Source organism: Platichthys flesus, chromosome 1 (genome assembly GCF_949316205.1).
Source record: "Platichthys flesus chromosome 1, fPlaFle2.1, whole genome shotgun sequence".
NCBI lineage: Eukaryota > Metazoa > Chordata > Actinopteri > Pleuronectiformes > Pleuronectidae > Platichthys > Platichthys flesus.
The window spans coordinates 18,146,588-18,172,446 of NC_084945.1; the positions used below are offsets into that span (position 1 = coordinate 18,146,588).

Consider the following 25,859-nt stretch of genomic DNA (forward strand, 5'->3'; position numbering starts at 1 on the left):
AACGGTGTGCTTGGCCAAAAGTGAGAGTCATATACTGGACTAAACTACAAGTGCAGGATGATCTTGATCTATGGCTCACTGGGAGGACTGCCTGTGTTTAGTGAAATCCTCCAAATGGTAATACTGCAGGACAAGTGAGTGGGTGCTTGCCTTAAAGAGAGAAGGAGAGTGCAGCAACTCTGGACCCTCTCAGATTTCCTCCTTGAACTCCATTCCCAGAACACACTCGTTGATAAATTTAGTCTAAAACTCTCTCTGCTTGTCAAACAAGCAACAACTATCCACTCCAGCCAGTCCACAGATTGAAGACTCGGGGCTCATCCAGAACCAGTCAGAAGAGTTCTTGTGCCATGTGGAGAGGACCAGTCAGAATTGGAGGAGCAGGACCTTCAGAGTTCAAGGAGATCTCTGCATCTGTCCACAGGTGCTGTGTTAAACCAGGACAATAGAGACTTTATGAAAGGCGAAACCAGGAATTGAGGAAGCAACCAGTAAACCGATTTTTGGACCACTATGTCTGAGATCCTGTCATGGTCGAAGACTGTACACAATATAGTGCAAAGCAGCACAGGACTGTGAACCCCATGGAGCCATGTCCAGTCAGAAGAGCAAGACATCCACAGTGAGGATGACAGCCTCAACTGGTCCTGGGTCCTGGGTAAACAAACTAAAATACTCTTCTGTATTTCTTCTGCGCCGTTAAATGAACTAAGGACAATTTCATAAAAAAAGAGTAAAAGAGCATTTTGAAAAAACAAACTGTTCAGAGTAGTAGTAGTAGACAAGTTATTTGTATTGGCCTTACCATGTTTTGCTGGAGGTATTACAGTATATAGAGTATATTATCAGTATACTATCAGTATAAACTGTATATACTATATTATACTCTATGTAGTGTTTCATAAAATGTCCTCAGACCCCTTACCTGTGGCAGGACTGTTACTACTAAATAAAAAAAAAGAAACTCAGATTGAATTAATGACTGCAAAAAAAAAAACATTGACTTCTTAAAGTATTTCTCCAAAATGAATCTCCAGCGTGCACCTGTGTATGAAGAGAGGCTTGAGGGTTCACCAGACCGGTCAGAGGGTTTAAAGTTGACTTCCAAGAAATCTTGGCAATGTCCTTCAAACACCGTGATCAAATAACTCGCTCGTTCTGTGTGTGTTTGTGTGTGTGTGTGTGTGTGTGTGTGTGTTTGCATTTGTGGGAGTTGGTGTCGGTGTGTGTTTTTGTGTCTCTCTGTCGTGCAGCCGTATACTTTACAGCCAGTTCTTAGAGTGGGTCTACTGGTTCCAGGGACAAAGTGTAGGAGCTTTCATCTGTGTGTGCAGTATGTGCCAGATCAACCGCTCATAGCTCCACGCATGACCTCAAGCCCACATGCATACTTATTAAGGCATATTACAGCACAGTTTGAAAAGCTATTACATAACGGACTCACCATGCTGCGAGCCTGAGAGGAGCCTTGTGGCAGTGTTAGGTCTCTACATGTGCTGCTCCTCCTTCAGAGTACATCTGCCTGAAGTGAATCGAGTTAACTGCATTAGTTTGTTCATCTGGTTACTTTGACTGGTATTCACCCTGTTAGATCCTTTTTAGTCTCAAACATAAAAACTTCAACATTTAATACTTGTTTAGGCTTTTAAAGTTTAATTACTTCATAGTTAAAACTTTAAAACCTTAAACCAGTAGTTGTTTCCGCCCACACATTATGCAAACATGAATAAATGGTTAAAAATACTTTTGGGATGTAGCAGAAACCAGAAATGGCCCATATTAAAGCAAAAACCAAAATATAAAAAGTATCAATACAGGGTGTTTATATATAAAGAGAGAGATTGAGTATTTGTTTAACATAAAATAAATTCATAGAAGGAAGAATATTTGCTATTAATACAAAATGAATAACAGAGTCTAATAGAGCTTTTTAACTCTCTTTGTGTACATGGAAAATTACTTGGAAGAATCCAATAAATATATGTTTTTATTCCACAAGGTAACTCTGAACTATTCTCTTGTTGAAAATGTTGAAAATGTTGAAAATGTTGAAAATGTTGAAAATGTTGAAAATGTTGAAAATGAGCGTCCTATCTTACAACGTAAATTAGTGGGAAAAAAATCCAGGGTCCGCACCTGGATCCAAATGTGGAACACTGCATCCTTTCTAACAACTTTCTTGGTAATCCATTCAGTTGTTGTTTTGTAATCCTGCTAACTAACAGACAAGCCAACCAACATCAAAACATATGTGAAGAAAAATCATTGTCAGTGTAGTAAAATATCTAATATACTTCATAATCTATATTGGCAAATTAATTATAATTATGCATTTGCACATTCAATTTTGAAACGTTTGTTGATAGCAACCTCTTATTAAATGCAATGCTAATGAACTTCATAACAGCCTGTTGTATTGCTTAAGATAACTCAAGGTCCTCATGAACTGTGAAGACAGACCCATGCATAGTTTATGATGCTCATAAACCTTGGAATCTAACAACTGCTCCACATTACATAAGAGGATTTACATGTATCCTCCAGTCGGCCAGAAGCAGGGAGAGACCACATTCACATCAGGATTAGAGGTGAAAAGAAAAAAAGGTATTAGGACCAGTTCATAAAACTAAATGAGAGACAATCCTGTTTGTCCTAATAGTTTAGTACTACATTTGTTCCAGCATGTGTCGGATGTTGTTGTTTAGTTGGATTTGTGGCTGTGGTCACAGAGCTTTAATAGAAGTTATCTGGCCCCCTGGAAACCAGACTAATCAGATTTCTCTACTCTGCTCATGTCTGCTGTACGACTCCATGTTGGAGGGCGGCCTCAATGGTCAATATGTGATGTGTGTCTCAGGCGAGCCCTCTGATTGGCTCACACAGCCCATACCCCCCTATAGACACCATCTCTATGGCGATGAAAATGAATGCATTCTTGACCTCAGGGAGTGTTCCTGTCAGGCTACCCCTGTCTCAGCAAACCACCTTTTTCCTCTCTCACGTGTCTGTCATGCCCCCCCCCCCACACACACACACACACTCATACACACACACACAGTTCATGCATACAGAAAGTCAATATTAACCCAACTAAATAAACAAACAGAGCACATGGCCACGACCTCAACCGATACAATGCAAAAAAACAAGGTTCAACATTCACAAAAACGCTTATCTCTTTTAAATACATTTACTGAGTCTATACACTACAGGTTTTTTATGTACGCTTATAATATACCATAAGCAACAGTCAACGCAACTTGCAAACTGAAGCAATTAAACCAGTTCTTCTCCTCCGTCACAGATCAGTGGCTTTTTATTGGCTGCCGTACATCCACGCTCACACTGCACTGACATTCTGCAAATTCTCTCTATCTCTTGCCCACTCGTTTCTCTCTCTCTCTCTCTCTCTCTCTCTCTCTCTCTCTCTCTCTCTCTCTCTCTCTCTCTCTCTCTTTCTCTCTCTCCAGCCTACTTGTGTATCCCCCTCTCTAAGCCCCACCTTCCACCTCCCACCCCCCTGTAGTTGGCTACTTGTTGCTCCCTGATGAATGACCTCAGTTCTTAGAAAACTCAACACGTGCTTCCTTGTTCCCGCCTTGGCTGCCTGGTGTTGATCGTGTGTATGTGTGTGCCTGTGTGCTTGTGTGTGTGTGTCCAACAATGGAAATGAAGAGGTGACATGTGAATGTTCAGTACTGTTATGCAGTCCATTTATGTATGTATTGACGGAGAGAGCAAAAACTGATCCATGGCCATGAACTTACTCACATATTGGGTTTGGGGTTTCATACACACACACACAAGTACACACAAAGTCATACACACACACACCTCATTCTTCGGCAGCGGGAGCAGTTGGAGACCAGTTCTCAGAATCAGTGAACAACAACAAAAAGCCATGAGTCCCACGTCGGGGAATAACCTTACATAACCTTACTATGTGTTCTGTGCAACAACTACTGGGGATTGTACAGTGTTTGTGTAGAAGCAATATTTGTAACTTAACTGTTAATGAAATGGAAACCTGGTTTGCAGCCACGCACCAAGCATATACATCCCATACAACAAACAGTCATTTTCAAAACCATTAAATCACATTTTTATGGTTAGAGATTTGATTTGGATGTGGATTCCTGAGAACAGCTCAAATGAACGGAGCATTTTGCATATGTAGTTTGAAATGTGTATGTGTGTGTGTGTAGTTGCATCTTTTTATTTGAGGAGGTCTAAGCGTGTGTGGGCATGTTCCTGCGCCGCTGGCAGAGAACCGAAGCCATTAGATGATTTACATGAGTTCTGGTGCATGTGATTGATCTGCAGTTACTCTTTGTTTAGACAACCTCTGTCTCTTTCTCTAATGGATCCAGTGCTGTATCTCTCTCTGGTTGCTGTGAGAGTGTACATCAGGTTTGCAGTCTCCTTCTCTTTCTCCAGAGGGCAGATACCTATCATGCAGTACCCATGCAACATGTCGATAATTGAGGCAACTGGCCAAGTGAACTGTTGAGAAAATATTAACATACCACAGGCAGTATTCATGCAATCATATTCTAATTATGGGCTACAAGCAGCTGTCAATATAAAGTGGGTCCAATATCATGCATGTGATTTAACTTAATTGTTTTGCAGTAAAAGTTTAGCAGTTTAAGCTTTCTTGATGAGTCTTAAACAGGAATTGTGATGCCAATGGCTGGATGAATTATGTTTTCTGGTTGTCGGTTAATTCGGCCCATTCTATCTACTGTGACCTCAAACCCACTTTTGTGGCATTTTATTCAAAGACCTCCTAAAGACATGGTGACCTCCTAAAGTTTTTAATGCAATATATCAGAAATAACCTGAAGGGACTGAAACTGCACTGATAAGCAGAGTCATGCATTCACAGGGCAGACATTTTTTGTACAAATAAGCAGTAACTACAATGTTTAGGCCTCTTTGTAGTCTTTATGCTAAGCTAAGCTATATGCTAACAAATGGCTGGCTGTGGCCTCCTATTTACCATGCAAATGCAAGAGGCTCTGTAAAGGCTGAGTATTGCTCTGGACTCAAAGCATCACAGCAGGTGGATGGATTGACATTTTGGCAACTGAGACCCAGTCAGTGCATAGCACAGATACGGATGCCTTTGAGCTCCCTGAATGTGACTATTCTTATCTCTGCTCCACTTGTGTGTCCTCAGAACCCTGTTTACTTTTGCTCTCCTCGCAGTCAGACGTCATTCACACATGCATGTAGGATTAGATTAGAATATGTCTGTCTCGGTTGAATCTAGGAAGATGCACAATTTGTTTAAGACAAACTATAAAGTTCATAGTATGTAGTATGAATAACTATGGAGTTTCAAAGGAGAATGTTTTGCTCAACATAAACAAGGCAGTGGTACAATCCATCGTCTCATCATACTCTCATTACTTTATATCTACTGTATTAACTTATCTACTGTTTTAAGAAGAGAGGAGGAATGCAACTGAGACAGCAATAAGACATCTGAACTTCAGCTAAAGCACTGCTGCTACTTAAGCCTCAGGCTTCTAACCACATCTCACTCTAATCAGCTTTCAGCATCAGGGAAAGGAAAATGAAATAAATCAGAGGCCACCTTTTAAAGAGGCATCTTTAAAAAATAAATAAAGTCTACAGTTGATTTCTGTTAAATAAAATAAGTTACAACCATTAACAAGAACCTTTTGGGTTACCAGGAAATGGAATTCAGGGTGTTTAGTTGTGAATATGTCAGGTCATCACAGCAGAAGTCAGCAAGTGATTTGTAACTGTAAATACATTATTACATAATGAATAAAGTGTTGTAGCAACAATCCAAGTGTGCAGTTGTCAAAGTATATTAATACATTAATATCGCTCCATATGCCCAGCAGATGTAGACTGGAGGGGTCTATCTGTTGAATTAAAACTGAAAAAGACCAAGCACATGTCAAGGTGTTAGATACTTTTAAAAGCCAAGACCTACATTTTAAGCCTGACCTCGATTTTGGATTTGATTTATTTATCAGTATTTCAGCCTGTTTTCTTATAAATTATCTAACCATTTTAAGATTGTGTTCCTTTTTTGTATAAAACGGTGAGACAGCATTTCCTCAGTTCCTGTTGTGTACTTCTCAATGTTCTATTAAGCTCTTGCTTTGTATGCACACTTGTGCATGAATGTGTGTATGCACATAAGTATATGTAAGTGCTTTTATGTGAGTCAGTTACGTTTTGTTTGTATTGATAAATGGTACATAAATAAAGTTGATATAAGAGAATAAACAGGTCACCCCAATGATCTCATCATAATAAATCAATAACAAATAAATCAATATTTAATCATACATGAGACAGCAAGGAGGAGAAGTTTACAGTGAATACTGACCAGGGACTGTAGGCAATGAAGATAACATCAAAAATGTATAGATGATTTAGAAAGGGAAAGGTATTATGTCAACAATATGTGACGTCGACACGGGCTCAGCCAATGGGCTCGATGTGTGTCTGCAGTGGGAGGAATATGTTAACTTCGGTTTTAAAAAGCGAAGCTGCTCTCGGTTTTAAAAATAACGTGAGTTGAGAGTCGGCGTCAGCCTGTGATGAGAGGAGCGCACACCGAACCGGAGCAAAACGGCACCAGTGCACCGGGCGACCGGGGGGAGCGGGTCATTCTGGTTTCCTTTGAATGGCGGAAACGCACCCTGAGATACAAGACGCGTGAATAAGTAATGTGAGTAAAAGACGAGAAGAGCGATTTCTATACGATTACAGTCTATGAGTGTGCGATGTGTGTGTTATGTGTTTGTAATGCGTTCGTAATGTGTTTGTTTGAATGACGACACACTGCAGAGCCTCACCCCGTGTGTGCAGATGTTTACATGTCGCCTCACACACACACACACACACACACACATGTCTCTACACCACCGCTGTGTGATCCGCATGTTGATGCACCAACATCACAAACATCTATTTATGTTTGTTGTGTTGAGGAGGTGAAGATGGAGGATGAGGTCAAATGAATACGTGTGTGTGTGTGTGTTTGTGTGTGTAGGTATGACAGTCAGGAGCACTGTAGTGTCAAACTGCTTCAGTCACACTAAATTGATTTATTTTGATAATCCTTATCATCGTGTGGGTGAATCGGCCCGTCTGCTTCCTCCGTCTCAAGCCTCTGTGTTTATATTTGCTTATAGCTGTGCTGTAGTGAGAGAGAGAGAGAGATAGATGGAGAGAGGGAGAGAGAGAGAGAGAGAGAGAGAGAGAGAGAGAGAGAGAGAGAGAGAGAGAGAGAGAATGAATCAAATGAATCAGCCTCTGTGGGGATCGTGTTGTAACTTTGACTCTGCATTGTTGTTCACTTTGGATTCCAGTGACTTTGGAATGTGTTGTTGTTATTGTCGTATAACGATACAGCAAGTCCATTGAATGACTGAGTGACATTATGAGTTGTCTCGTGATTGGTCATTACATAATGGAGGAGCATTGTGATTGGCTGTTTCAGCAAAGATGTCCTGGGAGGAGTGGGCAAGGCTTTGGTAGTAGTAGTGTTTGTGTGTGTGTGTGTGCGTGTGTGTGTGTGTGTGTATGTGTGTGTGTGTGTGTGCGCGTGTTTGTGTGCGTGCGTGCGTGTGTGTGCATGCGTGTGAATACTTGTACTTGTGTCTTTTGAGGACCATTTTGAGCATAGACCTACAGATTGAGGACATTCTTGTTAAGTTGTTAGTTTATTTTGGCCAGTCGTCACTCTTTCAAAGGGCTGTTTAAGTTATAATTATATAACTAGTTTTAGTTTTGGCTTGGGTAAAGTAAATGCTCATAGAGGAGGCAGGGGACTGAGATGTTCATTATTGAAACCACAAAAAGTTAGTTAAAATTGAGTTAAAGTTAGGGTCAAGGGAAGGTTAGGGTCTCTTTAGGACCTTTTCCATAATAAACACTGACCTTGTCAGGTACAGTGGATGTCATGGAGACTGAAGCTCAGTACCAATGAGGCTAAAGGTAATTTCTGAGGTCCTGGTTACGGTTAGAGATTAGAGGTAAGATGTGAATTGTGGTTGGTATAAAATTAGTGTCGGAATTGGTCATGGTTAAGTTTAGTGATAAGGTTTTGGTTAGGGCTGTCCACAATGAAAGGAAGTCAATGTGGTGTCCTAACAAGGTTTGTGTGTGAATGAACGTGGCCTATGTTGACGGTGATATCTGTTCTGAGGCCTGTCCGAGAACGACAGCATGTGACTTTGTGTTTGTACGATTCATAGAAAAAAAACGGGATAAGGGAGCGAGAGTGAGACAAAGGGTGCCATAAAATTATGTAATCAGCCTCTGACACCTCCACTCCCAGTTCTTGGAAAAAAAGTCGGATACACCAAGAGTATACATTCAAAAAATCCATCCTCACATAATGGAATTATATGGAATTTAAATTTCTGAGAATTCCATAGCCCTCTCTGGGAACAGTTTAACTGGAGCTAGTCTCTTCTGAAGTCATAGTCAAACTAAACTATCTGTAGGGCTCAAATGGCTGAGGTAGGAAAATGTGTTTTATGGCATTCGGACTAACTGTTCAAAGAAAGATAAGTCTTGAGACCAGTATGTGTTGCGTATGTGATATTTTTATAAAGATATTGTTATATGTGGTCTGGACAGTGTTAGATTAGTGTTCAAGTGTGTTGTTATGTTACAGCAGGTCGGGCTATATCCTGCTTTAACATTCTTATTATTGTCATCATTATTCTTATTATCATTCATATTGTTATTCTTATTAATCAGAGCTGAACAGTCCTCCTCAGTGCTCTACATTGTGGCCAAAATATTATTCCCTGAGTCAGCATACAGGGATATTATATTTTTTCTCTTCTTCCTTTCTATCTTTCTTTCTGTCTTCCATCCTGATTTGTTGAATAAGTAGTTAGAACAGACTCATGATTACATATTTTGGATTGCACAACGGAGCTGTTTACCATGTACTTGTACATGTGGTTACTTCCACGAATCAACAAAGTACAGCTATCAACAGAACATAAACTAAACTCCTCAGTCCCCTGCCACTCGGAATATGTTTCCCTGCTCTTGTCTCCCTCCCTGTCTCCGGCGGTCCTGCCAAATCAACAACCACACATCGCTCAGCCCCGTGAATGCGTTTCCCTGTCTCCTTCTCTCTACACGGCCATGTTTGGCATTCTAAACAGACAGCATTAGAGGCTGTGGATGAAAAAGACTGGCACGGCACCACAGGATTTAATCTTCACCCTGATGAAGTGTACTGCAGAGAGGAAAGGGCATTTCAGTCACAGTTTTTGTTTGAAATACTTAGAAAACGTATAAGTATTCCTTGAAAAGTAGAATATTTTATTATATTCATGCACCCACACATACACAAACAAAATATCGACAGCACCACAACAATGGAGGATAGAATGTGAAACTGTGGACGGCAACCTCAGCAGCTCAGTATTGCAAGAGTGGCCTGCCTGTGCGGGCAGTGACCGGACTCAGTAGATCAATAATGTATTTTTGATGTAATGGGAAGCAGGAGGGCTCTGTGGTCCATTTAAGGTCATTTGGTCAACATGATGTAAATAAAACTTAATTTCTTGGGCTGAAGAAATGATGAATAAGAAATCAACAAGGGTCCCAACTTTCCTTTTGCTTTTCTCTCCCTGTATGTGTCCAGTTCCAGACCATGAACTATGTGGGTCAGTTGGCGGGCCAGATGTTCGTGCAAGTCAAGGAGCTGTACAGAGGTCTCAACCCCGCAACACTGTCTGGATGCATCGATGTCATCGTGGTGCGGCAGCCCGATGGCTCCCTGCACTGCTCCCCCTTTCACGTCCGCTTCGGCAAGATGGGCGTCCTGCAATCCCGTGAAAAAGTGGTGAGATCAGAGTGCTCGCTCCCTCTCTCACACCTCCCTCATGCACAGTTCATTTGTGTGTTAAAACTTAGTCCTGAAGTATTGATACAAAAGTGCAAAAATAGGAAAGAAAAAATACAGAATTTGCATTCGAACCTGCGGGCACTGGTGTTCTCTGTGTTTTCCTGCGTCCTCCCACAATCCAAAGACTTGGGTTAATTGGCGAATGTAAATTGCTTGTGAGTCGTGTGATTGGCTGGTGACATGGGTGTACCCCACCTTTCAGCACAGTGTCAGCTGGCCTTGGCTCCAGCCCACCGCAGCCCTTAGAGGACCAGCAGAATGGATAATGAATGGAACAATGAATATTCAGCTGGCTGAATTAGGATGAGACAGAACTGGGTTACAGTACATTAAAAAGGAATGAAAGTACAGCAGCTCCGTGTATTGTGTACTGAAGGATGCATCTCTATTTCTTGACAATTGACAAAAGTTTGAGAAAGCTGTTGGTTGGTAAATTCAATTGATGGAAGTTATTGGAAATGTTCGGCATAGAAAAGAGAATTTGATTAGTGGTAGTCAAGGTAAAGGAATCTGTATTTGTAAGAGAAAAAGTTGATCTCAGAGTGAAGTTTTGAATCCATGTTAGTGTGGTTTCAACATGTTAAGGACTGTTTCATGTGTCCTGCAGGTGGACATAGAGATCAACGGGGAGCCGGTGAGTCTGCACATGAAGCTGGGAGAGAATGGAGAGGCCTTCTTCGTCAAAGAGACGGAGAACATGCTGGTGAGTAGTGATTGACAGGGTCATTAGGAGACATGCACAAATATAGGAGGGGACATAACTGACTGACACGAAGGTCGTATGGTTACAGCTAATAAGAGGTGGTGCTACACTGGGAATCTTCTTGCTTTGTGGTCGCTCTTCACTAACGACTGATTTTGTACATACAAAAAATTCGGGATCCACACTCTGTTATAAGGCATTCTTTTTTGTTGTTGTTTTCTTTCAACGATATCCCAGGGAATAAGTCATGGATCATGAAGAAATAATCGCACACATTTAGGAACAAGTACTGCAGCTTGATTAAGTGTAAGGGGACGATGAGTGGGTGAAGCATTAAAGTTATTTTAGTAACTTCAGGATCGACTGTGGAAACTAAAACATTGACACAAATAGTGAATATTTTTTAGCTTTTTTAATCTTTGTATTTTTTCTAATACGATGGTGTCTGGAAAGCAGCTTGGTGATACAACACAATGTTTTGGGATGGGTGTGTTTATATAGTCTGAATATAAAATATGAATCAGCTGTTCATACTGCTATCAAACCAGATTATATATCCTTAGAAATATTTTCATGGCCATACAATTAGTGTTTTACTCAATCAAGATCCCATGCTGTGCTTACTACAGTGTATTCTTCTTGGTATTTGTGCTTGAATGCATTTAATGTGGTTCACTGCTAGATGCCAGCAAAGTCCATTGTGGAAAATACAGAGGCATATGCACAGCCATGGGTTTTTTCTTGGACCCACCTTTCAATTGTCAGTGTGATAATGCCTCAACTAAATCATACAAAGAAAAAATCCTTTCCCATCAAACTGCTGCTGTGCAAGTGGGCACCAACTCCTTTTAAGTGCAAGCAATCGATACCAGGGAACCAGGTTTTCCTCCAGGTTTATGGAGGGAAGAGACAGAAAGAAAGGAAGAAATAAAGAGGTGAGGGAAGGAGAACATGACAGAAAGATGGATGACCTTTCCAGGCAAATGACAAATGCACAAGTTAAATCTCTCTGTTTTGAATGAAGAGTAAAAAAAAACACACACAAAACAATACTGATCTGAGACCCTGCAAAAAATCAGGGAAAGTCTTAAACATGGCATCTGAAATATAAGCTCATGGACAACAAGGAACAAGTGCATCTGTCCCTTTGTGGCATCCTGTCTGCCAGCAGGACGCATCCTGGATATAAACCAACATGGAACTACACTGTGTGCCGCAAAAATGCAAACGTAGCAGAAAATAATCTGACGTGGGAACATTTCCTTTTCTCTGACAACTGATTTTGTAAGGTGATTAGCAAGGACTCATGGGAGGTTTGGGGGGATTTGGAGGGGCTGCTGTGAAGACGTGAACAAGGATAAGTGACAAATCAGGAATTAAGAGTAATAATGTCACAATCCGAGAAGAGCCACTTCCTAATCGGAGGTATTACTTTGGTTAGAATTAGTTTTCATTACTTAATGTCTCCCACGGTCAATCGTTTTCATTTCTCTTTAGAGTGGGTCCTTCAACAATGTTGTGATGCCTCAGCACTTCATAAATTATAAAATAATGGCCTGGTTTGTGTTCGTCAGTTTCGGCCTCGTGTCAAATCCTCTCCCTGCTGCTATTCCCTCTCGGCAGAGTGGAAAACCACCCGGGGGGCTATTAATAGCTCCAACAAATTCTCTGTTTCTACCAATGGTTGCACAGAGACTACTCCCAGACACTGGCTGTTACTGATCTGTGTACAGTCCACACAGAAGGGGGGACATACGTCATACACACATACAGATACTGGGAGAGAGCAGGGCCGGGCAATCAGGTCACACAGCATGTGGCCAGCACAAGACAGACAAGGTCACATGCACACACAAACACGCACACGCATACAGGCCAGTAATGGTTTACTATGTTATCACCTTAATCGACCTGAATGTAAAATGATCAACAGCGTTCATGAGGAACTACTTGACAAGGAGCCCAGTCCCCTGTGCCTCTGACCTTATCCTCCTTCACAATCTCCACCTCTCTCTTCCTCTGGTTGTGGTCTTTTGCTGGGGCTTGTGGTCTGTCAAATAGATCCTGCATGTGAAACATTAACCAAATGTTCCTGCAGAAATGAATCTTCACGCTGTTGAGCATCAGGCGCTTCTAAAAGCCTCAGACATAAAAGGACACGTGGTGTGATCTCTCTTTATATGTATTGTCGGTCAGCTGAACGATTGAAAATATATCCAAAAAGTGGCACATGTATTTATTTAAGTGTGCAGAAAATCCTATGGACAGAAATTACATTTGCAGCTTTGAGAGAAACATTATGTTCTTAGTCTTTGTGGCCTGAGGTACCAAAAACAGTGAAATTAACTGAATGAGGTTTCTGGCATGGATGTCTGCACTGAGGCAATATGTTGTAAGTAGATTAACTGTGACCCGTCATCGTGCACAGTCTGAGCACTTCTCCTCACCCTTCAAAATAAACTTTGTGGAACTGTGTCATAACACGTGCACTGCAAAGCACGCGTCGGCCATGCTCGGATCATCCCTTGAGGTCACTCATTTCCCCGTGTGTCTGTCTTTCTCTTTCTGCTGCAGTCACTGTGGAGAGACGGCTCCAGTGTGATAATGCTAATCTGAGCTCAACAGCAAATCCCCACCAGATCATTTAGACCCCAAAACTAAATTGTATCTCTTCAGTCAGAACCATTTTCTACTCTCACACACATGATATATTGTTTAAGCTGTGCCAGCTTCATTGATCTTCATTGTATAGCTTCATTTGATCTCATGAAGTGAACCATGATGTTGGACCGCAGCGACCTCATGTTATAATGTCATGCTCCTCTGTTGGCAGGAAGTTGTGCCGTCCTACTTGGCAACATCACCCATCATGTCAATCGGAGAGGAGTTAATGGAGTCCCAGCTGGGCAGGGGCCTTCCTCGTCACCATGGTAGGACCTAATAATAAAAAAAAAGAAAACATGCTTGTGCTTTTTTTAACCCCCGTACTGACGACAGTCAAATGGGGGCTTCTGGTTTCATGTTGTCTGTCCCACTCTTTAAAACATGTTGTCTCAAAGAATGCCTTGAGGGAAATTCTTCAAATCTGGTTAAAGCATTCACTTAGACTCAAGGATGAACTGATTGGAGTTTAGTGGCCAAAGGTCAAGGTCACAGTGACCTCAAAATATGTTTTTGATCTTGTGAACCCATTCGCTTAAGATCACCTCGAGATGAATCTATTTAAATTTCGAACAAATGTTCACTTGATTGACTGATTGGATTTCAGTGTTCAAAGGTCAAAGGTCACAGCAAGCTAATATGAGTCTGGGAAAAAATGTATTTGGACTGAAACTGCACTGGTAGATGGAGACATACAGCCACATTGCAGTTATTCAAGTTTTGAACAGTTGTCATGTTTCTGTCTTCGCATAGACACTTTACCCTGCAACTCGCTTCCCGTCCAGAACCTGGGACATCAGCAAAGTGATGGTGTGGTGAACAAGAAGAGGAGGAAGAGGAGGAGGAAGATACGGCAAGAGGGAGGCGGAGGTGGAGGAGGGAGACGAGAAGAGAGCGGGGAAGAGTTCTCGGAGGATGAGGACATGTTTACTATTGACTTGAGCTCGGACGAGGACAGAGACGCTGATGTCAGCAGGTGTGTGTCTGTGTGTGCGTACGTGAGAAAGGGTGTGACTGTGTGTGTGAGGCCTTCAGGGACGAAAATTCAAAACTCCCTTAGCATTTGACTATTTCTTTTGTTAATCTTTATCTGTAAGAGGAGTTAGAGGGACCAAGCCTTGTAAATGCTAGTCAGTCTGTTCCATTGCTGTTGTCAACAGCCTTCTTCATCAGGCACAATGTTGCTTGTGACCCACATTCACAAACACACACTCATCATGCAACATTCCTACACACAGCTATCAGGGGTAATTTGGAGTACACAGTGTATCTTGCATGCAGACTGGAGGAGCCAGGGGATCAAACCACCTGTCTGGTGAGGACGATCCACATGAATGTGCCTGCACGATGACAGTCTACCTACATTCATAACCAAATGTGTCAACTTGAGTTGTTAGGGTTTGTGCTTAATTTATTAAATCCTTTGTGATATAATAAATATTGATTTAAAAAGCATCTGTGAAAGCAGTGAGAAGAGCTTTGGAAAATATCATGAAAATACCAGGAACATAATTTCTCAAAGTAAGATGCTGATGGAGAGAATACAGATATCATTTCAGTGTGCATGTGGGTGCATGTTTGTGTTTGTTTGTGTTTATCTGCGTGAAGGATCAGTGAAAAGCAGCTCTGCTTGCTGGATAGACTCCAGGGATTCATCCTGTTCCCACAGTGCACTCTGTCTCTTTGAAGTAATGGCTCACACTGCCGTCCTTCCTGCAGGGGCTCTGAGCTTTTTTAAGGTCTGCTACTTGGCAGCATGGGAAAATTCCTGAGACCTTTTCCAAAACATGCAGAATGTGTAACTGCTTCATAGTGACCTCGATGAGAAAATCTTCTACGCTGTTTTTATTGACTGGTTACAGATGGAATATTGAATGACTGTAAAAAGCTACATTTTAATTTGTTTGGACCTGCAGAGAGATATTTATTATTGTGTGTGTGTCTTTGTGTGTGTGTGTGTGTTTTGTGATTAGGCCTATGTACGGTGATCATGGGACTACAGCCATCACCCATACACAACCCAGCACTGATTGGACTCGTTCTCAGAGGTATTGTTGGGACATAGAACACACACACACACACACACGATGATGAACTAATCCTGGTCTAGTAAACTTTTCTTAACGCTCTCATCTCTATTCAGTTCAGTTTGTTCTCAGCATTTTAATATATGTATATGTGTTTTAATACACTGTCCTCACTATGAGTAAATAAATTAACTGCCTTTCCCTCTCTCTCTCTCCCTCTGTTTGTCCCTTTTTTCTGTTATTGCTCGTCTTTCTTTTTATCTTCCCTTAGTCAAGCGATTAAAGAGTCTCTTTCCATCCCTCCACCATGTGGTCTGTCCTTCTCCTGTCCTCAGCAGACCTCTCACTTCTCGTCTCTTGTTAGGTATCACCTTCACTTAACCATCTCTCAGTGCTGCCAACCAAGTGAAGAAAAAGATACAATTGGTGCAATTAAATTTTATTAATGAATCCTATGCTGCTGTATTTTGAGGTTTACTTTGTTTCTGCTGTGAAGTACAAACTGAAATAAATCAAACATCTGACCATCTCTCTCCCAGCAACCCTGATGATTCACGGTCATCAACACCAATGAGCGACTCTGAGCTAACCACTCAGAATAAAGACAACCCAGAAATGCTTTGGACCTGGGGGGAGCTGCCACAGGCTGCCCAGGTACACACACACACACACACAGACACAGACACACACACATACAGGTGAAAATGATGGCTTATGGCCACTAATTCCCGAACAAAGTATATCCATAAGTACTGTAAAGGTGCTAATGTTGAAGACCAGTGATTCTCTGATGTGTGTGCGTGTGTGTGTTTGTGTTTGTGTTTGTGTGTGTGTGTGTGTGTGTGTGTGTGTGTGTGTGTGTGTGTGTGCGTGTGTGTGTGTGTGTGTGTGTGTGTGTGTTTGTGTAACCACAATGGTAATTGAAGAAATACAGGGCTGGCAGTTCCCCTATTAGGTACGCACAAGCTCCAGCATGTTAGGGATGGAGCCCGAACAGCAGAGCCAACAAATTTTTTAAATAAATAAGGATACCCATTTGAATACCAATTATTGCATTATAGTAGTATTTGTATATTTTAAAATTCTAAATATATTGGACTATATCGATGCAGTGTTTAGAACGAGCACACAGGGAAGTTAGAGTTCGGGTTAGGATCAGCTTTACTAATATTTTGTGAAAAATCTGTCTCTACAGCCGGACTTCCTGACTTCCCACCTGAAGAAGGAGCTGGACCCGAATGTCTCTGTCCCACTGTCAGCCAGCACTCACTTCAGAGCTATCAGTGACAGAGGACCCCCTTCCCTCACACTCTATGGCACCCAGCCAGGGGAGAGCACTGCTACTGGTGGGCATGAGGACCCTGAGGAAACCAGACACAGAGCCAGAGATGGACTAGGTGATAAGACTGGGTACAAGGCTGGAGGGGAGCCAGGTATTTATATAGGGGACAATTATGCTTCTTTTGTGCAAAGCATTCTCTAGATGTGCTCGGTCAAACATGTCCAGATATGTTTACTTAGCACTTTTCTCAGTTCCGACTCTGAGAACAGAACCTGCCATTTAGTGACCTCCAGAGGTCTTTTTTGATAGTGCAAGTTTCACAGACGTCACTGCTGAGTATTTCAGGAGTCACATCCGCGCATGCATTTACAGGGTGCTCCTGAAGTTAACTTTGTGTTTCAGTAGATTTTATTGAGCCATTACTTTTATTGATTGCATCAATTGATTCTCTGTTGTTGTTTTATTTCCTTAGAGAGGCAGGTGGAGAATGTGGGGCTGTTGTGTACAGAGATTGAGGGTCTAACAGCCGGCTCAGTGTCTCCCAGGATTCTCCTCGATCATCTGGACGAAGGTGGAAACAGAGGAAGTCCCATCAGAACAACCGATTCACCATCCAAGAGGAAAGGTATGTGTTTCTGTGAGCAACACAAAGAATTATCTTGAATGGGAAGTTTTGAAATATAAATATATCTTAAAATAGTCCCTCTGAGCAGGTGCAATATATTTTTCTTTTCAGAAAAGAGGAGCCAACACCTGGGTTCTGATGGTGTGTACCTGGATGACCTTACAGAGCTGGAGCCTGAAGTCGCTGCTCTCTACTTCCCTAAAAGGTATCAGGATCTGAGTGGAACATGTTGATATTCTTAAAAGTACATTTAAAACCCACTTATTTATTCTGGCTTTTATAAAAGGTATAATAATTGTTATCATTATTGTTTATTATATTCTATTAGGCTTTACTACATTTTTTGTTTTGGATAATTATTATTACCTTTTTTACTATCAGTGATTGTGTTTCTCTCTCTCCTCAGCGACGGAGGCAGCAGCTCAATGAAAGCAGACTCGGAGATGATGATGATGGGAGTGCGGGGCGCTAATCAATCGCCACAGTCGGTGGGCAGCAGTGGGATGGACAGTGGCATGGACAGTCTGTCCGACCAGTTAGGAGACCTGCCACACGTCACCATCTCATTGTGTGGAGGGCTCACTGACAACAGGGAGATCACAAGAGGTAGGTCAAGGAAGTAGCAAGGGGGCGCTGTCATCTTTGATTCAGATAAGATAAAATAAAATACATGTTTATTAAAATGTTATGAGTATACAAAATGAATTTGAGTAGAAAACATGCAAGAGTCACTGTAAAGAATCTGAGAGATACATTTTCAAAAAGTATAAGGTCACAGAGATGACACTAAATAATATGTATTTCGTGTGTGTATTTGTCTCTGTGTGTGTGTGTGTGTGGGTGTTCTTCCTGACACAGAGCAGTTCCAGGAGAGGGCAGTTTCTTACAAGCAGTTCTCAGAAAACCCTTCTCTTATTGAGGACCCCAACCTGGTGGTGAAAATAGGAAACAAGTATGTACGGTGATATTCAACACCACACCTATTTCTTGCAGATAGAAGTTCAAGGTTTTTAGAAGTGCTTCTAACTCTCTTTACATCTGATGCAGATACTACAACTGGAACACAGCAGCTCCCGTCATGCTGGCCATGCAGGTCTATCAGAAACCTCTGCCGCAGGTAAGACCACTGCAGTGACACACACATATATATGTCTCACTGTGACTGAATGTTTTGCTTCTTCAGTGTTGTTAGAAGTACTCAGATCTTCAGTTATAGCATCCATTATTAGGAAATTGAGTTATAGTCAGGACTTGTGGAACAGTATATATTATTGGATTACTATTGCTTTGTTGGCTATTATTATTATTATTATTATTATTATTATTATTATTATTATTATTATTATTATTATTATTATTATTATTATTATTACATTTGTTAGATGTTTGTTCACACCCCTGTGCACTCCAGAGCATTTTGTATGCATTAATGCTTATTGACCTAATGTTTCACTCTGGTTCAGTGTTTTCATTGTCAGCATCTTCTCTTTATTTTAACCAATCGCTAAAATGTTACTAAACACTACCAAACAAAGTTAGTTCCTGGCTCTAATGATCATGGACACATCACATCAGAGCTGCCAGTGTTGTACCACAGTGAAATATTGTTTTTAATCTAACTGTTCTCCGGACACTTTAATAATGTCATGTCTTTATCCTCCTCCTCAATTTTGTTCCCTTTTAATTTGCACATTTTATTTCTGCCACCCCTCCAAGTTTTGGTGTTTGAGTTACGTGTTTACTGTGTTTGGGCTCTTCTCGTACTGCCTCCCCGGCCTGTTTGGCTCCAGCCCGCCCCAGCCTGTATGATGTTTACTGGCTTTGCTTTCAGTGTTGGTCAGAGCATGTCTGTATCTTGTCATTTTTTACCATCTTTGTCAATCTGACTGTCTTTGTCTTGCATGCCTCCTTTTCGCTATCCAGTCACAGAATTCTCTTCTTCCTAGGTTTTACTTTAGATCCTTTGATTATTATTTGCATGAACACTGCTTTTAATTTGGCGAGTTATTTAGAGTTGAGTGTTGTCTGAAATGTTTTGTTTGTTAAGTTGCATTTGACATTTTTGGTTCATTTGTTTGTGGGTTTATTTGTTTTGGACACCGAGTTTATTTGAGTTTTTCCGTCAGTTTTGAGTTGTATGTGCACGGTTGTCTTCAGGCGTCGGTGGAGAACATCATGAAGGAGAAGATGCCAAAGAAAGGAGGACGCTGGTGGTTCTCATGGAGGAGCGGGAACAGTGAATCCAAATCGGTAAGTTTACACATTATATCTGAAATCGTCTTTTCGGGGTTGTTTTTTCAGTCGATTAAGTCAGTTGTTACCTTTGACCTCTGTTCAATTCAGGAATCAGTGTCAGAGGCCGGGGGAGTCAGAGGAGAGAGCTCCCTCACGATGGCCTCAGTGAACAGGTCACTTTTTTCATTCTTCTGATTTTTCCACTTTTTGAAATGGCCTCATCTTATACCAAAGTCCTCTTTGATTTTTCAGGATGAAGGATGAGTCGTCCTCGAGTGATGAGGACCACAGATCCTCCAATCACATGTCAGGATCCTGCCAGGCAGAGCCCATGATGAGTTCTGGCAGCATCTGCTATACGAAGACTCTGCGGCTCACCTCAGAGCAGCTGGTACGTTTTCTTACGCCTCCTGAAATATCCAAACAAGTTGGTTAATGGCAGCTTTGTGTCACTATTACATACTGCATGGATTATTTACTATGCAGACCCTCATTCATTCACCGCATTAAGCCTGCACAAAAATTCTATTGTTGGGCTACATATTTAAAATGTGATTTCAAGTTCAAAACTCGATCACAAATATTGGATGGAAAGATAGTTGGCTACATTTTGTGTATCTATATATAAAGTATGTTATTTTCATATTGTAACAGAAGAATGAATTCACAACGACAATGTGAAAATAACCTTGTCATGCCCATTCTTAAGTTGTATGATGTCACAGTAGACCGTGTTACAAATTGTGACCTGCATCTTGCTACATAAGATTGTAAGGAACACCCCACATATTGTTGTGTTTCTGAATTTGTTCATTGTGTGTCTGAGCTTGTCTCTTCATGCATGTGTTGTGTGCGTTTACAGGCCAGCCTGCAGCTGAAGGACGGTCCGAATGAGGTGGTGTTCAGTGTGACAACTCAGTATCAGGGCACCTGTCGCTGCATTGGCGCAATTTATCTTTGGAGCTGGGATGACAAGATAGTCATCTCCGATATAGACGGAACCATCACGAGGTAAGAGACAGCAAGTTAGCCACCCTCTGATGGTAAACCAGTTCACTTTCTGCCGTTCACCAGTAGATGTCACACTTTACTCAGATTCAGGCGCTCACATTCACATGAGAAAAATAAGCTGTAAAGTACATGTGGACTGTTGGTGTGATGTTGCCTCCCTCTTGTGTCGCTATAGGTCCGACACGCTGGGTCACATCCTCCCCAACCTGGGTAAAGACTGGACCCACCAGGGAATCGCACGGCTCTACCACAGAGTCAGCCAGTGAGTGCAACCTCACAGTCCGCACACACTGTACAGAGTGTAGCTGTAAGGACATCGGAATAAAGGTTTTAAAATGAATATCACCTTTATTTTTTTAATTCATTTCATATCTCCTTCAACTGAGCAACATTATTAAGGATTAAATGTTTTACGTTTCCATTTTCTCAACTGTCTGATCGTCACTCTCACAATCTCCTAAACCACAGTGCACAGCTAAATACAAGCTCTGTCTGTGTCACAGGAACGGATATAAATTCATGTACTGCTCGGCGAGGGCCATCGGCATGGCTGACATGACGAGGGGCTACCTGCACTGGGTCAATGAGAGGGGAACCATGCTGCCAATAGGTCCGGTGCTGCTCAGCCCCAGCAGCCTGTTCTCTGCCCTGCACAGGTCAGACACACAACATGGGGATCAGAGCGCTTTGATGGAGCGATCGGACTTCATGTGGACTTGAAGCACAGCAGAAAACGATGTGTTAAATATGATGTTTGTTTACTATTTCATGTTGTGTCGTTAAGGGAGGTGATTGAGAAGAAACCAGAGAAGTTTAAGATCGAGTGTCTCACAGACATTAAGCAGCTTTTCTACCCCAACACTGAACCTTTCTACGCTGCCTTTGGCAACAGAGCTACAGTAAGACGACTGCACGTACACACACAAACACACACACACACGCACACACAAACAGACAGACACACACACACACACACACACACACACACACTATGCAGATGTTGAGGACTACATTAAAGAGATCTTTTTTTTTGTTCATTACTTACGGCCCCATAACTTGTCCTTCTTATGGCGATGCTGATCTGTTTTGTGTATTTGTGATTTCAGGATGTGTATTCCTATAAGGAGGTGGGTGTTCCACTCAACAGGATTTTTACCGTCAATCCCAAAGGGGAGCTCATACAGGAGCATGCCAAGACAAATATCTCATCGTAAGTGATTTTATCTGCTTCTTTTAATTGTTAAATCCATGCAAGCAGTGCACATAAATATGTGAACGTCCCTAATTAAAATCTGTAAATGTCTCACTCTCAGCTTCGGGCGTCTCTGCGATATGGTCGACCATGTCTTTCCAGTCCTGATTCAAAACGGAGGCTCAGACCTCCCCTGCTCTGACACGCTTGACCAGTGCGACTACTGGAACAAAGCACTTCCTGATGGCGCCAACCAGGATGAGGAAGAAGAAGAACCACAGCCCCTCAAGACAAGCTGAGGAAACCCCATTGAATCCAGCACAGAGGTCACTGCACTCCAGCTTTTCTTTAAATCGCAGTCATCACACAACACTGCTGTCAGTGTTTTGTGATTGAAGTGAGTGGAGATGCTGGTTGGATTCATCCAAGAACTTTGAGGAATGTACTCGAACATATAAGGATTTAAGGAACTGAGCGCTGTGACTTAACATAAATAACTGTGACTACTGAAACAAAAGAGAAGTACGGGACCTCAAAAACAACCTTACTGGGGGAAAAATAGGAATTGATTCAACCTGTGTCGGCAAAACAGCAGAACACATTTTAATTCTAGTCAACATTCTCTCCCACATCACATAGTATTTATAGTTGTAGACAGAAAAGCAACAACAAAAAACTCAAGCTTATGTGTGAATATGGATTCATGTCAGGGCTGGTTTGAAATCGATTTCTCTCCATTCATATCGCCTAACAAACGTTTTCTGGATTTTGTACTAAACACAAGTAACTATTAAAAGACCTTTCTTTATTATAAGCATCAGCTGTCACAAGCTGGCTATAGTTAAACAACAATAATGAGCAACTATAAATATATTCTAGTGAGTTATTTAGATCTCAGTTTACGCTCTTTTTGTATCAGTACTTTTTTATATATTTTTATGGAAGAATTCTGGCTTTTCTTTTATCCATAACACACTGCAGCGGTCAGCATCTTGTTCCATCTGCTCGAGGTGTGTGGCTGTAGTCAGCATGTTCAGCAGATACAGCACCAGAAACAACACATAACACTATAGAAAAAAAACATTGGGAAAGTGAAGAAAAAAAAGCACCGATCATGTATCCAGTCATCTTCTGTGCCCAGCTCCTCAGCAGCTCCAGCTAAAGGCGTGTGGTCACTTGACCGTGCTACTGTGAACAGTTCTAGATTTCCAACAAAGTGCTCAGGGTGCTCAAGTGCTCCAGGGACATGCAGGACAATGCAACTACCTTCAGTCAGTGTTCTTGACGTCTGTTTTTGATATACATACATGTGCGTAAATACATTAACTCTAGTGACATGCTAGAATGTAGAACATGAACCACTCGCAGTGTGTGTTATTCCAATGACTAATGCTCATCAATGCAATTACTTTATAAGGTTATACAGGATAAGGTCAGGTTTTGTCAGTTTTATAATGTCATTGCATAAATCAGTATATTTTCTGTCTTATATATTTATTTATTTATATGTGTATGTATACATACATACGCACAAACACACATAGTTGTTCGTAGATGTCTTTCCTTATGTGTTCATCCATAAATAATATTTGCTGTAACACAGTAATCGAAGATGGACGTCTGTCTGTTTATTTTTTTTAGCACTTATATAGATTTAAGTTAGGGGAAACCACTGTAAATAATAATTTACAATATTCTTTTATGAAGTGACCTTTAAAAAAAGAATCTTTTAAAATACTTGTTACTGGTTGTCATTCAAACGCACTTGCATCCATTACTATAACTCTGTCTCCATTAAACCAGTGGCCACCTGTTGCCCCTAAGACGCGTCAGTTTCCACACGTGGCCACGAAAAGCCATAGATCAACGTGCAGTATTTTAAGAAAGCCAATAGACGGATTCACTGTCCCTGAGGTAAAGTCAGCTGGTAATTGGATGTTTTGTTTTGTTGCCTCTGGTTTATCGGGGGCAAAACGCTTTCACCTTTTTGGAAAAATCTAAATAAACCCATGTAAAACTCTGGAGTTGAATGTTCGACAGCTTCAAGAAAAGAAAAAAAAAAAGAATATGACTGTAGTTCCCTGCTGATTTTGTATTATTTGAAAATAATGTGAAAGTAATTCACCAGATTCTAGTTAGAAATCAAGAGGGACATTTGTGCTCTGATATTAATGTGTGATATGTTGAAGAAATGTGAAAACTAAATGCCAGAATACAGTTTAAAAACCTCTGATTGTGTTATACCGTTTGAACATAGGATAGATGTGTATGATGCTGTACTGTGATCCACCCTGTTTGAAGGAAAACTAGTCAGGAGTCCACTGAGAGGAATCCAGTGTAATCTATGTAAGAGAAAAAGTTGCATGTTGTTGTAATGTTAAAACTGCATATTTACATGGATGTAACATTGACTGTTTCTTCCCCTAATCTTTGTACGGCACTTAAAGAAAGGAACAGATTCAATAATTCTGGCTTCCACAATTCATAACAATGGGATTTACAGTTATGAAACAGATTGTCTCAGTTTAGGGCTTTTACTTTGTTATGTATTATTGTTAGTTTGTTTGGAAATAGTTTCTAAATTGAATCATAATCTGCTAATCCTTCTGCCATATTAATAGATCATTTTGTGATTTTCTTTTCATAATTACATTATGAATATCTCCTTATTAGAAGATCTTATCAATGAAATGTGGAAGTCAAAATAAGAAAAGAGGATTTTACTAATGCAACGCTACTCCCTTATTTTAGAGTCAATTGTCTCTCCGATGATGAATGTTCACCTCATTCTTTCTGTGAAAGATTTGTGAAAGGTCTTGACTAATTATCAGGTCTCTCTGTGTTGGCATGAATGTGGATCCGGTCTGCTGTCCTGTGTAAAGGTTTTGCTTTGGGGCGCTCAACAGGCAGCCTACAGCAGGGTGCAGTGCGAGCTACTGTTATCAACGTTGTTGGAATAAAATCTGTGCTAAGGACACATTTTTCAATAAACTCAAATTTGATTACTTCTGTGATAAGCTTGTCAAATCAATGCTCCTTTCTTTGTTGTCTTATTGCAACTTGGACATGAAACCTCAACAGAGCATGATACACTGTAACTCTGAGCAGTTTTCTCATGGTGCTTTCCACATTATTGTATGGAGACCTGCCCCTGGGAGATTGTCGGCTGTATAAGTGGATCAGTTTCTGCTCTGGAGGGAGAAATGAATGTGAACAGCACGGTGGAGGGGCGGGATTCTCTGTTGTCTTTTTGACTAGCATCTGTTTCATGTTTAAAGACAAAGTTGTGTTTTTAGATGACGCTCAATGTTTAAATGCCCCTTTTGTTTCCTGCTGTGTCTCGTTCTCACACTCCTTTTCTTCTTACTGTTCAGTTTTAAATGTCAGTTATAGTACGTGGATGATGAAACACAGAACCCTGCTTGTCAGTTGTAGGAATGAAAACATGAACTTTAGTCTTTTCTTTCCCCTCTCTCGTTTAAACCATTTCATCACATTCCTTCTACTTCTCCATTTCCCCCAAGTGTGACTGCTTGACCTCACACACGCCCACACGCAAACAGAGAGAGACAGAAAGAGTGGGAGATCATCCTCTACATAAATACACATATACATTTAACAAAATACACATGATTGCAGGGTTGTTGTATCAGTCTGTGTAATGCAGGTGTACCTAATAAACTGACCATTTAGTGCATTCCAGACTAGATGGCTTGTTGATGGCGTAACTCTGTTAACAGTGAATCCCTCCGCCAGGCTGGACAGCTGCTGATGTGAGAAGTAGTCCCAGACAAAACAGATCGTTTCTTTAATCATATCCGTCGACACAATGAACTCCGTTCAGAAAGTTAATTTACAAATAACAACAGTTGGTGTTTGAAGTGACTGTGTCAAGGCAGTGAGAAAACAAAACAGATCCCAAATCAGCCAAGTGGTGTTCCGCTGCTCCAGATGTGAACAATTACTAGAGCTATGCGTTCAAGTGGTATCTGAATAATCGGAAAGATGAGTTGCCAACTGGCAAAATTCACGTGACCGCCATCTGAAAGTCGGAAGAATATATTCGAAAGTCGTCTAAAAGTTTTGCTTCGCGAGTTGTCAAGTTAATAACGTCCTCACTAATCAACAATACTTTTACAATCGGCTCCAAGCACAAGTATTTTATGCGAATTGTCATAATCTGGTTTACTTTTCG

The 25,859-nt window shown here is 41.1% G+C and overlaps 1 protein-coding gene across 4 annotated transcripts; it reads left to right on the plus strand.

Moving 5' to 3' along the window:
• On the plus strand, positions 1-24,669 carry lpin1a (lipin 1a). 4 transcript variants are annotated; one of them, XM_062387647.1, is made up of 23 exons: positions 1-658; positions 9,665-9,865; positions 10,536-10,631; positions 13,465-13,561; positions 14,046-14,268; positions 15,266-15,340; positions 15,591-15,683; positions 15,859-15,973; positions 16,515-16,716; positions 17,074-17,226; positions 17,338-17,431; positions 17,633-17,832; positions 18,085-18,178; positions 18,274-18,343; positions 19,384-19,476; positions 19,570-19,634; positions 19,714-19,852; positions 20,324-20,472; positions 20,648-20,734; positions 20,976-21,128; positions 21,257-21,371; positions 21,579-21,682; positions 21,786-24,669. In XM_062387647.1, the coding sequence occupies exons 1-23, from the start codon at positions 593-595 to the stop codon at positions 21,961-21,963; spliced, it is 2,862 nt and encodes a 953-aa protein (XP_062243631.1). In that variant the 5' UTR covers positions 1-592; the 3' UTR covers positions 21,964-24,669. The 4 variants fall into 4 exon arrangements, with proteins under 4 accessions (XP_062243631.1, XP_062243622.1, XP_062243649.1 ...); XM_062387638.1 differs by having other exon boundaries at positions 3-658; positions 16,515-16,752; XM_062387656.1 differs by lacking the exon at positions 1-658 and adding an exon at positions 6,558-6,718 and having other exon boundaries at positions 16,515-16,752.
• Positions 24,670-25,859: the final 1,190 nt, after the last annotated feature.